The sequence below is a fragment of the Myotis nattereri genome (genome assembly GCF_964212035.1).
Source record: "Myotis nattereri genome assembly, chromosome: 5".
In the NCBI taxonomy this organism is placed as follows: Eukaryota; Metazoa; Chordata; class Mammalia; order Chiroptera; family Vespertilionidae; genus Myotis; species Myotis nattereri.
The window spans coordinates 107,535,464-107,550,719 of NC_138080.1; the positions used below are offsets into that span (position 1 = coordinate 107,535,464).

General features: G+C 48.5%; 3 protein-coding genes across 7 annotated transcripts in view; 2 read left to right on the forward strand and 1 right to left on the reverse strand.

Moving 5' to 3' along the window:
- On the forward strand, positions 1-7,433 carry AIMP2 (aminoacyl tRNA synthetase complex interacting multifunctional protein 2). 2 transcript variants are annotated; one of them, XM_081091867.1, is made up of 4 exons: positions 1-197; positions 3,736-3,942; positions 5,993-6,224; positions 6,910-7,432. In XM_081091867.1, exons 1-4 carry the CDS (start codon positions 63-65, stop codon positions 7,296-7,298), a joined length of 963 nt encoding a protein of 320 aa, XP_080947993.1. In that variant the 5' UTR covers positions 1-62; the 3' UTR covers positions 7,299-7,432. The 2 variants fall into 2 exon arrangements, with proteins under 2 accessions (XP_080947993.1, XP_080947994.1); XM_081091868.1 differs by lacking the exon at positions 1-197 and adding an exon at positions 294-846 and having other exon boundaries at positions 6,910-7,433.
- Positions 6,746-15,256, reverse strand: part of EIF2AK1 (eukaryotic translation initiation factor 2 alpha kinase 1) — a 25,168-nt gene continuing 16,657 nt past the window's right edge. For 2 of the 3 annotated variants that reach the window (XM_081091863.1, XM_081091864.1), the window contains exons 12-15: positions 12,035-12,146; positions 11,781-11,863; positions 10,354-10,587; positions 6,746-8,372 (exon numbers count right to left, since the gene is read on the reverse strand). In XM_081091863.1, coding sequence (XP_080947989.1) covers positions 8,241-8,372; positions 10,354-10,587; positions 11,781-11,863; positions 12,035-12,146 — 561 coding nt within the window. In that variant the 3' untranslated portion in view covers positions 6,746-8,240. Of the gene's footprint in view, positions 8,373-8,803; positions 9,006-10,353; positions 10,588-11,780; positions 11,864-12,034; positions 12,147-15,256 lie in introns of all 3 variants that reach the window. The other variant, XR_013996028.1, reaches the window with a different exon arrangement.
- ANKRD61 (ankyrin repeat domain 61) overlaps positions 13,195-15,256 on the forward strand; it is a gene marked incomplete at both ends in the record, with an annotated part of 3,300 nt that continues 1,238 nt past the window's right edge. Inside the window, 2 exons of one of the 2 annotated variants that reach the window (XM_081091865.1) lie at positions 13,195-13,410; positions 14,315-14,412. In XM_081091865.1, coding sequence (XP_080947991.1) covers positions 13,195-13,410; positions 14,315-14,412 — 314 coding nt within the window. The remainder of the gene's footprint in view (positions 13,411-14,314; positions 14,413-15,256) is intronic. The other variant, XM_081091866.1, reaches the window with a different exon arrangement.

Genomic DNA, 15,256 nt, shown 5'->3' on the forward strand with positions numbered 1-15,256 from the left:
GTCTGACGGTTTCTGGGCGGTCGTGTCCCTCACCCGCCACCGTCACTCCTGTGGTTCCCACGATGCCGATGTACCAGGTAAAGCCCTATCACGAGGGTGGCTCGTCTCTCCGCGTTGAGCTCCCCACCTGCATGTACCGGCTCCCCAACGTGCACCGCCCAACCAGCAGCCCGGCGCAGAATGCGGGCCACGTGCAGGTAGGAGCGCGCGGCCCCCCACCCCGTCCCCCGCCTTCCCATCCGTTCAGTGCGCAGGCGCCAAGGCCTCCCGACCGCTCAGTGCGCAGGCGCCGTGGCCTAGCCGGCGGGGATGCACAAGTAGGGCCCGGGGTCCCTCCAGGCCCGGGTCGTGTATCGGTTTTCTTTATTCGCTTATAGCTACTTAAACTTTACTCACAGAAAAGTGAATAGCACGTCGATGACCATTTTAAGAATAACCAGTGTCACCCAGGTTAACACACGTTGTCAGTGCCCCACTTAAAAGTACCCCAAAGGGCCCGACTTCCGTGATCGTGTCCTGCTTTTCTCTCCTACTGCGCCACCTAAGGATGCATCCCCAAGCCACGTGAATGGAAGCATGCAGTTTGGTGGCTTGTGTCTGGCTGCTGCTTCTAGACATGATTTCAGGACTCGCTTTGTTGCGTGAAATGCAGTCTTTGTCCTGTCTGCGGGTCTGCTGTCCCAACGCGTTAACTGGAACCCCGCCGTTTGCCCATCCCACTGCTCACGGATGCCGGGTCCTTTGTAAAGCTGCATTGTAAGCTGCTTCATTTTGCAGTGAGTGTTTTTGTACAGGAGCAGGCATAGGGTATTTCACTAGGGATGGAATTGCTGACTCGGCGGGCAGGTAAGTACTAGATATTATAAATCGCTTTGCAGAGTGGTTGCCCTGATATAGGCTCTCACCAGCAGTGTATACATTTCCTGATGCTGGCATCCTCCCCAAAGCTTATAACTTTGGAAGTCCCCCGTCTGTAGCAGATGTTGGCAGTGTGGGTAGACAGATAATTAGAAATCCAGCCTGAGCAGAGCAACTGGAAGAATAACTGCTTCTAAAGACGTAAGAAACAAGTGGGTAAACACATAGGCCAAGTCATAGTCTCGTCTGAGCTAGAAAAACAACAGCCCAACATTAAAAGGGATGATAAGCAGATTGGAGCATTTCCTTATGCCTCTGATCAAGGGGTGAGATCCAGCTATGCTGGGGCCCTTTGATTATTAATACTAGGGGCCCAGTGCACGAATTCGTGCACCTTGAAAGGAACTGTGGGTTGGGAGGCTGCGGTGGGCACAGGGATGGGTCTCAGCCCATCCTCCTCGCCCCCGCCCGGCCCCTCCCGCTGCAGCCCCGTCCCATCGCCCGGCAGCCCTGCTTCTGCCACCACTGCTCGCATGCACTGAGGTGCTGAGCGATTGGGGCCGGCAGCGGGTGCAAGAGGTGGCTGCCAGCCCCAATCGCCCCTCAGGAGCAGGGGGAGGTGGAAAAGCCCTGAGGCCCTCGCCAGGCACCAGCAGCAGGTGCAAGCGGCAGCTCCAGTGCCAGCAACGGGTGCGAGTTCCCTGTCTGACTGCGGTGCCCAGGAGCAAAGAATTTTCAGTAACCACCAAAAGCTCACCCCAATGACAGCAACTGGTGCCCTGCCTTGGTCTGGAGCCCCCTCTCACCTGCTTCACCATCCCACCACGGCCAATGCCTGCCATGTTCCACTCGCGTGCACTCTGGTAGTCAGCGCACATCATAGCGACCGGTTCAGTTGTTCCACTGTTCGGTCTGTTTTCAGTACCTTATTATTGAAGTGGCATACGGAACTGTTTATTGTTCTTTGTTCCACCCAGAAGTCAATCACCTTATATGTTTGCTGTTTGATCTTAAACAAGAGCATCAGGCAAGGAGAGGGGAGAAGGTGGCAATTCAGCTATAGGGTAAAGAGGAGTTAAACAGATGAGATAAGAGAGGAATGTTGCAGATGGAGGGAACAGAATGAGGAAAAGTCCAGTGGCCAGTGGGGGCATGGTGTGTTTTAGGAATCCCATGGACTGTATGGCTAGAGACAGAGCAGGAGAGAATTATGTGAAAGGAGGCAGCCAAAGGGCACATCATACAAACTCTTCATCAAGCCAGGGTAAGGGCTTTGCGTTTTAGCTTAGGAGGTTAGCATTGGGGAGGAGGTGACAGGGTCTCCCTCTGTTTTCCTCTCTCTGGCTGCCATCTTGTGGATGGGTGCGAGGTGACCAATGGAAGTAGACCAGGTAAAAAAAAAACGGTGCCTTGAACTTGGGCAGTGACAGTGGAGCAGGCACGCTTAGAAGCAAGTGAATTCCAGAAAATTGCCAGCACCTGGTGGTGAATTGATCCGCATGAGAGGGCAGTGTTAGGAGTGACTAGAACAGTGATGGCGAACCTCTGAGCTCGGCGTGTCAGCATTTTGAAAATCCCTAACTTAACTCTGGTGCCGTGTCACATATAGAAATTTTTTGATATTTGCAACCATAGTAAAACAAAGATTTATATTTTTGATATTTATTTTATATATTTAAATGCCATTTAACAAATAAAAATCAACCAAAAAATGAGTACGCGTGTCATAGGTTCGCCATCACTGGACTAGGGGGAACAGATGTTCCCAAGAATTAAACTTAGCAGCACTCACATGTGAGCAAGTACACTTACACTCGCATTGTATCACGAATGCATATTTATAATAACTCAAGGTCATTGCCATGTTCCTGGCCTTTCTCATTACAAGCATTTAGCTCATGTTTTATTTTCTCAACTCAAAGTGGATGGTCTGTTGTGAGAGCTCAGGAATCTGGAGATAGGTAGTACAATGTGACTGTACTGGGAGGTTTCTTGATATTACTTTATAAGCTAAATCTAGATTGACTTGAGATTTTTTATAAACATTATTGGTAACTGTGTACCAGTCACTGTACCAGGTCAGAAAAGACGCAAAGGTTCGGTGAATGAAGAATGTAAGTGTTCCATGTTTATACATGTGAGCGGGGAAAAGTTCTAGGTGATTCTACAGTGAGAGTGCCAGTGCTGCCCTGAGAGTGAATGATTTGGGGAATTGACCATTTGACCCCCGGAGAGACTTACAAGCCAAAGAACACTTTTTTTTAACCTATGTGTGCTCCCTTTTCCTATAGAGCAGCCGTGGGCAAACTACGGCCCGCGGGCCGAATCCGGCCCGTTTGAAATGAATAAAACTAAAAAAAAAAAAAGACCGTACCCTTTTATGTAATGATGTTTACTTTGAATTTATATTAGTTCACACAAACACTCCATCCATGCTTTTGTTCCGGCCCTCCGGTCCAGTTTAAGAACCCATTGTGGCCCTCGAGTCAAAAAGTTTGCCCACCCCTGCTGTAGAGTGTAAATTGAGTTATGTTTTCACTGCCCCCCTTTTTCTATTTGTTCAAGCAAAGTGTTTTGATATGAATAAAGAACAATTTGTATTTATTTTCTATCTTTCTCTGTTCTTAGACTAAATGCCCCGAAGTTAGTCATACAAAGGGGCTTTCAGTCATGTTTTTTATTTATTTTAAAGCATTTGTGGATCTGCTTGCAGGACCTATTAGTCTATGGGAGAAATGAGATTCTGCTAGTTCATTTTACTGTTTTTTAAAAGGTGGGAGGTTTGATGAATTTGTGGAACTAAGTAGAAGACAAGTGATCAAATTAAGCAGACTGCTTTGATCGAGGAAATGAACACTCTGGTGTTGGTTTGCTTAGGGAGGGTCTGACCCATCTCTTCAAGCTCTGGAGTCCCGTCAAGATAACATTTTAAAACGTCTGTACGAATTGAAAGCCGCAGTCGATGGTCTCTCCAAGATGATTCAGACGCCAGATGCAGACTTGGATGTAACCAACATAATCCAAGCCGAACAGCGCACCGCTTTATCGGCCAATGCATTGGACTTAAATTCAGTCCTTGGGAAGGTGAGTGCACTTAAAACTAAAGAACGTCAGTGTGCTGGGTGGTTGGTGCTCGTGCGAGTGAGGTCTGGGCTCGCTACTTTTCGGAGGTGGGACGGAGCACGTTTTCTCCCCTGCGTGGTTGTGCCGCTGCACCGAGTAGGCACGTGAGCTCTGGTAAAGCCACAGCAAATTCTAAAGCTGCTGCTCTGACCCCCCAGACCCACCGCTGAAGAGAAGGGAGTCCAGTACAGCTTCTCCCAGTCCCGGCAGCATCCCGGCAGCATGAGCCCTGGAGAAACAGACCTTAAGTCACCCCTCAGTGCTGCTCAGGGTCAGCCGTCAACCCCGACTCTGAGAGTAGCCTGAATTTCAGGGCTCTGGCTGCACAAAAAAATCCCACCAATCCTGTTGAAACATCTCAACAAGAGCCAGTCACAGTGCCATATTACAAGTGTATTTGCGAAATTAAGTTTGCTTTATTAAAATTAAGTTGTATTGTCCACCTTTAATGATCAGTCTACAGTATTCAGCTAATTTAGGGTATAAAGAGACAGGTAAGGAAAGAATGTCTTATTACGAATATTTATTGTAGGTATAAAGCAGTGGTTCTCAACCTTCTGGCCCTTTAAATACAGTTTTTCATGTTGTGACCCAACCATACAATTATTTTCGTTGCTGCTTTATAACTGTAATGTTGCTACTGTTATGAATTGTAATGTAAATATCTGACGTGCAGGATGGTCTTAGGCGACCCCTGTGAAAGGGTCGTTCGACTCCCAAAGAGGTCACAACCCACAGGTTGAGAACCGCTGGTGTAAAGGGTTTGTCCCAAGAATCCCTGCTAATACTCTCCTGCAGAATTGGCAATAGAAATGGTACTGCTTGACCTGAAAAATGGAGGTGGGATTAGCCTCTCCCAGGGCTCAGTCGTCTGTAACCTCCGTACCTGTCCACACGTGTCCCTTTGTCACCCAGTACATGTTTGTGTGCAGAGGCCCCAGTGAGGCCTGGCAGGCCCTGGCGAGCCAGCCCAGTGGTGAGTCAGCGGTGCCCGTCTCAGACACTGGGAAGGCTCCCCAGGGCATGTGCTGCCTGAGATGAATGTGGATACCTCAGAAGGCACAGTGTCAAGTGACACACTGGTCAGACAGCTGCGAAGCATTCATCACAGTCCCTGTGAAGGGCGTCGGTCAGGAGAGCAAGACCAGAGGCCAGATTGACTCCAAGAGACTCTTCGACACAGCGCAAACACAAATTGGTGTAGATACAGAAACGAGATGCTGTTAGGGGGTCAGGTGTTAGAAAGAGTTGGTAAACGGAATGTAGTCCTACCTCCGAACCTGTGGGGAACTGGTTGCAGGGTCCCCTCAGATCCAAAATCTGTACATGCTCAAGTCCCTTCCATGACATGACAGGACAATGCATATAATCTGTAGATCCCCAACCGTGGATCAAGAAGTTTTCAGTCCTGGCCAGTGTGGGTCAATAGTTAGAGTACTGGCCCCTGCACCGAAAGGCTGAGGGTTTGATTGCCGGTCCAGGGCACATTCGTACCTGGGTTGCAGGTTAGACCCCCAACCCTGGTCAGGACCCACAAGGGAGGCAACCAATCGATATGTGTCTCCCACATCAATATTCCTCCCTCCCTCCCTATCTACCTAAAATCAATGGGAAAATATCCTCAGGAAAGGATTAACAACAAAAGAAATAGTTTTCATTCCCCAGTTGTTTGAATCTGCAGGTGTGAAACCCGTAGACGTGAAAGGCCGATTATAATTGCATGTGATTTTTTTAACTTGGGGACCAACAGAAGTGTCATTCCTAACATGTTTTACTAATTTGACAGTGAAAGTCAGCTGTCAGGAGCCAGCAGTGCAGGGGCTCGGGGTTGGCATCAGCTCAGAGCCCAGCTCCCCTCCCTGAGCGAGTGACCTTGGATGAGTCACGTTATCGCCCCAGGACTCACTTCAGCTGTGAGGTGGGGTGATGGCACCTTCTTCGTGGGCATTGGGGTGTAGGAATAGCACCTGGTACCAGTACACGCTCAGATTGCTGTTTGGGTCCCCCCCAGGATTACGGGGCCCTGAAAGACATCGTGATCAACGCGAACCCGGCCTCGCCTCCCCTCTCCCTGCTCGTGCTGCACCAGCTACTCTGCGACCAGTACAAGGTCCTGTCCACTGTTCACACGCATTCAGCGGTCAAGAACGTGCCAGTAAACCTCCTCAGGTGCTTTGGCGAGCAGACTAAGAACCCGCCCCGTCATGAGTACCAGCTGGGCTTTACTCTCATTTGGAAGAATGGTAAGTAGAGGGGACTGGGTTCCCTATCCTATGTAACGGAATGTGCGCCCTGGCCTTAGTAAAAGGCAGCGAGGGCCAGCACAGTGATGTCCTTCAGCCACGTGCCGTCTGTCAGGCGGCCTAGAAGAGGAATGCAGCTTTAGGGGGATCCTGTCTAGCCAGCCGGAGCAGGGGAGTAGCAGCTGTCATGGCCACCTTGCCCTCACATTCCAAAACCTATCATACGGGGACAGTGATATTTTCTTTTCAGATGGACATAAAAGGATGAGGGTATCATTTACTCATTATCCCACTAAAGAATGCCTCCCCTGGTGACCTTTATACAGAGGGAAGTGAGGTAATGCCATTCACCGAGAGAGGCCTCAAGTCTCTGACCTGGGCGAGGGGACTCCTGGTTTCGTCCTCATCCTGCAAATCCAGACACAGCTGGAGTAGATGGTCTGAGGTCCCTTCTAGTTTGAAAACTGTCAGGGTCAAGTACCAGACGTGATTACTTGCCTAACATATAGTCTGCACTCTTTAAACATAGCTTAAACTTTAATGTTTCACCTAAAACATGTGATTTTTTTCTCTGAAAGTACACCTTCCCTTGCCACCAGTTCACGGTGAGTGGATCCCCTCCCCACGTGGACAAGTGCTTCTCCGGGCGCTGCTCCTGTTGACATTCAGGGTGTTTTCCTTTCAGTGCCCAAGACCCAGATGAAGTTCAGTGTCCAGAGGATGTGCCCGATCGAAGGAGAAGGGAACATCGCACGTTTTTTGTTCTCTCTGTTCGGCCAGAAGCATAATGCAGTAAACTTAACCCTCATCGATAGCTGGGTAGATATAGCCATTTTTCAGTTAAAAGAAGGAAGCAGCAAAGAAAAAGCCACCGTGCTCGGCTCCATGAACTCTGCTCTCGGGAAGAGCCCCTGGCTCGTGGGGAACACACTCACCGTGGCGGACGTGGTGCTCTGGTCCGTGCTCCAGCAGACGGGGGGCTGCAGCGTGCCCGTGCCAGCCAACGTGCAGAAGTGGATGCGGGCCTGTGAGAACCTGGCCCCTTTCAGCTCTACCCTCAAGCTCCTTAAGTGAACCTCAGGAATTGATTGTAAAGGGTTTAGATTGTAAGAATGGTGGTGTTTCATGCCTGTTGTTGGTAAAGGGACTTGTAGTAAAACTGGTCATTAGGCCAGTTGTGGAGTACCAATAAAAGCACCGTGTAACTTGTGGGTCTATTTTATTTAAAATTCAGCGGTATCACATGCAGTACACCACACCACCTGGCAGCCAGGCGGCAGGCGCCTGAGTGCAAAGATGAGCATGTCAGATTGCTGACTTGGAGGAGCACAGGAGTCCGGTGCTGTGAAGAACAATGCAGGGGCAAAGTCAGGAACACTGGCCTCCGAGCTGCTTTGAAATCATTTCGGGGCACGAAGTACAGAGCTCTGAAAGGGCATGATGCCAAGCTGAAGGTGATGAGGACAGAAATAGACTGGGCGACACGCACTGCCAAACTGAAGTGTTCTCTTGGAGGCAGCGAAGGCTTTTGAGCCTGGCGTGAACTGAAATGTTCCGGCGGTTGACTGGCAGCGTGTGAGAGGCTTAAAAAAAGCCCAGCTCGTGCGCAGGCTGGATCTGGGTGGCGACTGGGTGTGGAGCACACTCAGATTTCTGCAGAAGCTTCTAGAGGGGGACAGAGTTCAAAAGAAAAAGAACTGATGCTGATGCCTAAACTTTTAGTCTGAGAGACCAGACTGACACTAATACTAAGAAATCAGGAAAAGGAGCTTGTGGGACAAAGACAGGAAAGAGTACAACAGGTGTTTAGAGCAGTCAGTTCCGATGCTGGGTCAGGAAAGGGCTACTTAAGGAAGCAGGTGGTGGTACTTCCGCAATCTCACCTGAATAAATCCTGTACAAGCTCCTGACTAAAACCAAGTATTTCACCATCTCTGCCCTAAGACTGAAACTATATATTCCAGTTGGGTTTAGCTTATAGAGTTGAAGTTCATTTTTATATTTCTAGAGACTAAGCTAGACAGGAACACCCCCATCTTTCATGTCATCCTTCACCCCTTTGTTTTGAGAAAGGAGGCATAACTGCTTCTTTAGTTCTTCTATTTCTTTTTCTTGCTCTACTATCTTCATCTGCAGGGTGAGATTGACCTGAAATAGAAATGTTTAAGCTCCATTAAAATGGCTTCTTTCCTTTTAAATACACAAGCATGCCTCACTTCGCACAGTCCCAAAATGCATGGATCCAGTCATCAGTTTAGTGAAATTAGGCCAGTAACCCAGCAACGTGGTTCAAATGTCAGTTACCACAACAGTTTATCCACAAAACACTAGCCGATAGACGTCCTGATCCGGACAGTCATCCTTTCACTCAAAGTCTGTCAGTGCATCTGTTAGTCCACACACAGGCCATGTGTGTAGCCAGGCTGCCTCCCTGTCCCAGTGATAGAACCCAAGTGGCATTTTTTTCAAAAATGGACAACGGAAGGGGACTGGCCAAGGACAGCAGCCAATGAAAAGTGGTAATGCTGGCAGTGGCAATCGAGTCAACCCAAAACACTGTCACAGGAGAAACAGCTGACCTGGAAATGCTGGCCCTGCTGCCACTAGACGGGGTGGGCAGCCACGAACCAAGGAAAGGGACTTGTCAACACATGGAGGAAAATGATGGCGCTGCCCCAGAGTGTGACACCAGCAAAAACTTCACATTTCACATCGAAAGTGCCCAAGACCAGGTGCTGGAAGCTGATCCAAACGTAGCCAGGAGCATGACAATTCGCCGCCCTGAGTTATAGGGGAGGCGGGCATTGTTCAAACTATTCTTGAAACACTTTCTCAATTATATTGCACTAAATATTAGTTTTACAGGTGTTTTTTCATTTCCGTAAGAGTTTCAATGCTTTGATACACATTCTTAAAGTCATGGAATAATCCTAACTTCCCCCCTGGATTATTAAGGCCCCTCTGCATGGTTTTATTTTATAAAAAATTCTGTAAGACAGGAGGCATCCTTACCATAAACACAAATACTTGGTCTCTAAAAGCTACCTTAACCGGGAGGGAGAAATCCCTTCCATCTGAGGTCATTTAATAACCACATTGCCATTTTCAAAGTCTCAGAAAAGTACCCCATCTACCTGTTTATCATTCAAGCTAGTAAGATTCAGTTTTACTTGAAAATTAATAAGCCTTGAGTAGGAGATAAATCAACTAAACAGTTACTATAAGAGGTTCCCAAATTAGTGGGCACCAGAATCACTTCGAGGGCCTGTTAAAGCACAGATGGCTGCCCCCACCCCTGAATGAGGTGTGCGGGAGGGCCTGAGAATTCTGTCAAGTTCCAGTGACCTAATGCTGCTGGTCTGGAGACGGACAACCACTGCTCTCTGCAGTGCTGCTCAGACAACTGTGTATGTAAACCACTCGTCTTCGTAAGGCGATTCCGACTCAGCAGATCCGGGTGGAGTCTAAGATCCTGTGTTCCTAATAAGCCCCAGATAATGCTGCTGCTGCAGGTCTGAGGACCACACTTTGAGTGGCAAAGTGCTCTAGGATCTGTGAGCATATGTTTGAATCAAGCTCTTACCTCTCAGCAAGTTTCTCAAGGAACAGAATAGATGAGTCGTGTTGCCTGAATGGATGAGTCATACTTGCAGATGAGGGGCTGGCATGCTACGGGTCAGGTGGGAGGAAGGGAATGGGCTGCCCGGGGCAATGCCACCCACAGGACGGAGCGCCAGAATCATACGTGAATGCTGAAGACCTCAGGCTGGCTCGGGCGGTCTCCGGCACCCCTGCTCACCCGCTGAGAACGACTGCTGTAATTTTACCCTCTGCTGTGTCCCTTTTTACTGGCAGGCATGTTATAATCATTCATGAAAGGTTACACACCAGCGCTGGAAAGGATATCTAGTACCTTTTGGCTTAGCGAGATGAAGCCTGTAATTACAATTTTTAGAGCAGGCAGCTGGCAGGGGTCATCGTGTGCACTTAGAATGGGAACTCTTGAGAATGGGTTCAAATACTGTTTCCATAAACCTTACTGTAAGCTCTATTGTTCTTCATGAAATAGGACTCAATTTAAACGAATTCTAAGCTCCTATTTTCCCCAGCTTTAAAAACATGTACGTACGCTTCCGGGATTCTGGAAAAGGTCGCTCTGCAGCAGCTGCATAGCCGACGGCCTCTGGGACGCGTTCCTTCTGGTTAGCTCCTGGATGCACCTGGCTTGGACGGGACACCTCTGGCTGAGGGACTCGGGCATCTGACCAGTTCTCAGACCTGTTAGAACCTGTGCTCGCTCCATTTCTGTTCCGAACGGCTGGAAGAGCTCCAACAGGATCACGCCCAAGCTGTACATGTCCGACTGCGAAAGGAGGGCGGGTCACTGAGTGATGGATGGACAGTGAGCATGACAGTGCCCCGTCAGGACGCCGTCCTCTCCGGCATGAGCGCATTTATAGAAAGGATGATTACAGTCTCTAACGTACGGCTGGCTCATCTCACTGGCCATTACCTGCCAGCCAGATCTACTGCGAGGTGGCAAGTACTGTCACAAAGCCCCTCCCTTTAATACCAAAAAGGGGCTCAGGGGACAAAGGACTGATGGCCAGGTGAGGACAGGATGATCCCATCACCACAGAGTCTGTACCACACACCTGACTCCATCCACCCTCCTTGAAAACCCAGGCCCAGCCAGCGGGGCACAGATGTGAGCTCCCTCGTGCTGGGGCGTGTCCCGGGGGCCTCCGCCAACCTCACCCGGCTTCACTCACAGGCAGGAAGTCTTGGCAAAGCTTAACACACTGCGGAAACTGTGCTGCTTCTCCTGAAAATACGTTTGTTAGGAGGGCCTGGACTACACAGGCTTCCTAAACGACCATGGTTCTTTTCTGACAGCTCTTTCCCAATCATGCACCTGAGCTGCGGGTTCATTCCCCACCCTGGGGGGAGGGAGGGGCTCGAGTGCCAGAGGCAACTAATCACTATGTCTCTCTCACACCAATGTTTTCTCTCTCTCTCCACCCCTCCCTTCTACTCGCTCTAAAAACCAATGGAAAAAATATCCTTGGGTGAGGATTAACAAAACAAAACAAAAAAGTTCAACGATTCATTAAGAGGAATAAACTTTATTAGGCTTTTATGTTGAGAGAAGGAGTTACCATTCCTTCCGGGAACAATGTGGATTAAAGGGACGGGAGGGACATGCTGCCCCAAGCATTATTTAGCAATTACTTGAGCTTGGAAACAAGAATGGAAGCTGAAAAGAGGCCTCTGAACTCTCACTTTCTGGGGTGAATGTGACACTCTGAAGGGAAAGCTCATTCAAACACTATTCGCTATGCCCATGGGTTTAGAAATAGTCAAGGAGCCTAAAAAAATGCAGTCAGGTTCGGCTGCAAAGTCAAGTTTCCTGTTGTGCCCGCTGGACGGTAGATAAACTACAGAACTGTTACCTCCAAACACCTTGCCCTCGCGACTTGCACTGCTCTCGCTGTGCTTTTTGTTATTACAACTGCAGAGTAAGTCCAGCAAAAGGTAAGAAACAGGAAACACTACCTGGGCATCATATTCAGATCCTTCCAGCTGTTCGGGTGATGCGTACAGGCAGGTGCCCACTCTGGAAGTATGTGTTGGTGGTCCTGTAATTTGAAAAGCTACACATTAAATTCCGCAGCGTTAGCAGATGCAGGAACACTGACTCTGGGTACCACGGCACGCTGTCTTTCCCTCACTTTGCTATTAAATCTTCATAATTCTCTTTAAAAAGTGACATCTTGTTTTTTTAATGGAAAAAAAATGCCAAAACTTACTCTTCCCACCCCTGCCGGTCCAGTCTGGGTTCTGAATGATGTCTGTGCAGGCCAGACCGAAGTCTCCTATTTTCACTTGCTGGTCAGGGCCATGAAGAAAAATATTTCTGGGCTACAAACAAACGGAACAAGTGAATTCCTTGGCGTTCTAGAAACAAATGGTAAAAATGTCTGGATGTTAAAGAGTTTTCAACCCAGGAGCAAGTAGCCCCTCAAAAATTAAAAATCAGAGCAGTGGTTCTCAAACTCAGCCGCACATTAGAGTCACCGGGGAGCTTTTAAAAAAAATCGCACCTGGCTGGTGTTGCTCAGCAGTTGAGCATCGATTGACACAGGAACCAAGAGGTCACTGGTTTGATTCCTGGTCAGGGCACATGCCTAGATTGCAGGCTCGATCCCCAGTAGGGGTGTGCAGGAGGCAGCCAATCGAAGATGTTTCTCTCTCATCGATGTTTCTGTCTCTCTTCTTTCCTCTTTAAAAATCAATTAAAAATATTTTAAAAAATAAATATAAAAACGACTGTCCTCTCCAACAAGTCCAACACTGCAGTTTTTCTTAATGAAAAAAAAACTATAAAAAAATGTTTTAAGCTCCCAGATAATTCTGTTAGCCAGGATCGGGGACGACTAAGTCACACTGTAAAGGCACACACTTAGCGCTATGTCAGCGACCACCACAGACCCGGAACGTCCCCAGTGGAACCAATCCCATGCCAGTGAGACACTGCCCCTGTACGCGGGAAGGGGAGAAGGCCACTGACATTAAACGGTTAGGTTGAAAGTTGGGTTTTCTTATTTTAAATGTAGTAATTCTAATTTTTTATTTTAATGTATAATTGTGTATTAGCTTTGTTAGTTTTTTTATCTATAGCTAAATGGAAAGAGAAAATAGAGCCTTACATGTAAGATAATTAGGGTATGTTTTTGTGATCAAGTAGGAAGGCCTAAAACCTGTGCTTATATTTGACATCATGTGCGATAGGAACAAAGTATGAAAAAGTCTGGCTTTGATACAGAAACGAGTCGTGTTCATGGATACGGCTCTCAACAATTCTAGAACAGTTCTAGAACTGAACTGAGGAATCATAAAGACTCGGAAACTGACCAATTCCGCAACAAGTTTCCCTGACCTCTGAAGTCCTCAATCTTACGTGTTTCTCATGGGAAACATAGTCAAGAGAGGCAGCAGGGAGCTGGTGGCCGACGGGGCCCAGTCCCTGCAGGAGGGCCCACGTGAAGTGGTCCACGCCAGACTCTACGAAGCCATCATGACAGAGGACTGCGCTGCCATCCAGGCCCTGCTGCGCAGCCACCCCGTCAACCAGCCCCTGACGGTCCTGGCCAACTCCACCAGCTGCGGGTTACTTCTGACGCAGGTACCCTCCGCTCTGCTCCGTCACTTTTAGAGAAAAGACTCGTGGTGCTTTGAAAGGACCCCCATCAAGTTCCTGTGAACTCATTCAACCTCCTGGCTGTCGGTCCCCACCAGGCCGCGGCTGGACAGCGTGTGCCAGCCACTCCCGCCAGCAGCCCACACCGCCCTTCCAGTTACCACACTGATGAGGGAAAGACCAGCGCTCGTTCGGTTGGAGGGACATTAGCGTCGCCTCTCAAACATGCCAGTGGTCACTGGGTCCGTGGGATGGAATTCTCTTTTCCCTTTCACATATAACTTTTCATTTTCTAAATGTTTATAAAATAATTATTGCCATTATCATTTATTTCCTTTGAAAAGTGACCCTCTCCTTTACTCCGCCCTCTTACCTTGCAGCCATGCTGTAAAGCCACTACTTACATATATATTTTTAAGACCCAGCATAAACATCTCTGCTAATCATAGACAGAGTATTTGATGCTTATCTCTGAAACCCTGGAAGTGTAGGTTTTACTGCTGAGACTATGGCAAAACCTTAAAAAACCCAAAACCTACTTGTCAATCACCTTGCGGGTTAGTTTAAGGACGAAGCGGCTTAATAGCAATTGTCATTCATTTCACACCATGAGCTCCTCGCAACAACCAACTTTAAAATCTCTGAGCGAGTTATTTTGTTGCCTTGGTAAAGCTGCCTTCCTTTAACACACAGATTTTATAACATCCATAAAATTCACTGGCTTTGGGTCATGGAAAACAGGCCAAAGGAAAGGAAAATGTCAATGCACATAGCAGAGAAGTGCTGCCCTGAGACACACAGACCACTGGCTTGCTCTGGACTGGCAAGCTGACACCCTGTTCTAACCACACAGGACGCTTGTAACGGGCTTGGATTCTTCCCCCTGAAGCAGACGCAGTCCGTCATCCCCATCCACCTGGCTGCCGAGCACCGCAAGGCACAGAGCTTGCACTGTTTGTTAGAACACGGTGCTGACCCGGAAGTAAGGTAAGTAACTCAACAGGTGGCCACTTCTAAATGAGGAGACACATGACCTAGACGTTCGCTTTCCCAGTCATGTCTGGGCTCATCCGCTCTGCAGGAGTTGTGGTCTAGAAATTATCTTGTTTTGAACAAACCAATTTCTTTGCTAATTAGAGGAGATACTCTGAAAAAGGGGGGGGGGGATGCAAGAACACAAATCAGTCAGCCCACTTAAAGCATCCCGAGTACGAAGCGCTCAGCAGTAGTTCCGAATAACCCTCCCCCTTTCTCTGCCACAACAAAGGGCTTTTGGAGGCAATCCTGAGATGTCAGGAAAAAGCAGATGAGGGCCAGGTTGTAAAACATGCATCCACCCGGGTGGAAGCAGGGAATGACGACGGATGGGCCTAAGTGCAGAGTGGCTGTGGGTCTCCAGATTCAACCCTGTCATCTAATCCAGCGGTCGCCAACAGGTGGTCCGAGAACCACTGGTGGTCCGTGAGGTCCAAAAGGTTGGCGACCACTGATCTAATCCACCTACACACACAGGGAGCATCAGGCACAGGGACAGATGCAGAGCCGATCGCACTCAAGTCCACAGAACTCAGCTCCGCACTGAGGAGCTGCGGTACCAAAAACACTGAGACACAGCCCTGAAGAGGCCCCAACCCTTGCAGGAGGAACAAAGTAAAAACAAGCTGCCAGAGGAAGCTGGGGCCCCCGTGCACTGATGCACCCCCCCCCCAAACACTGTGATATCCTGAAAAATTAAACAGCAATGAGATTTACAAACACTTTTTTTAACTAAGTAAGGGTGGGGATTACTTTACTTATTATTTTTAAAAATATATATCTTATTGATTTTTAC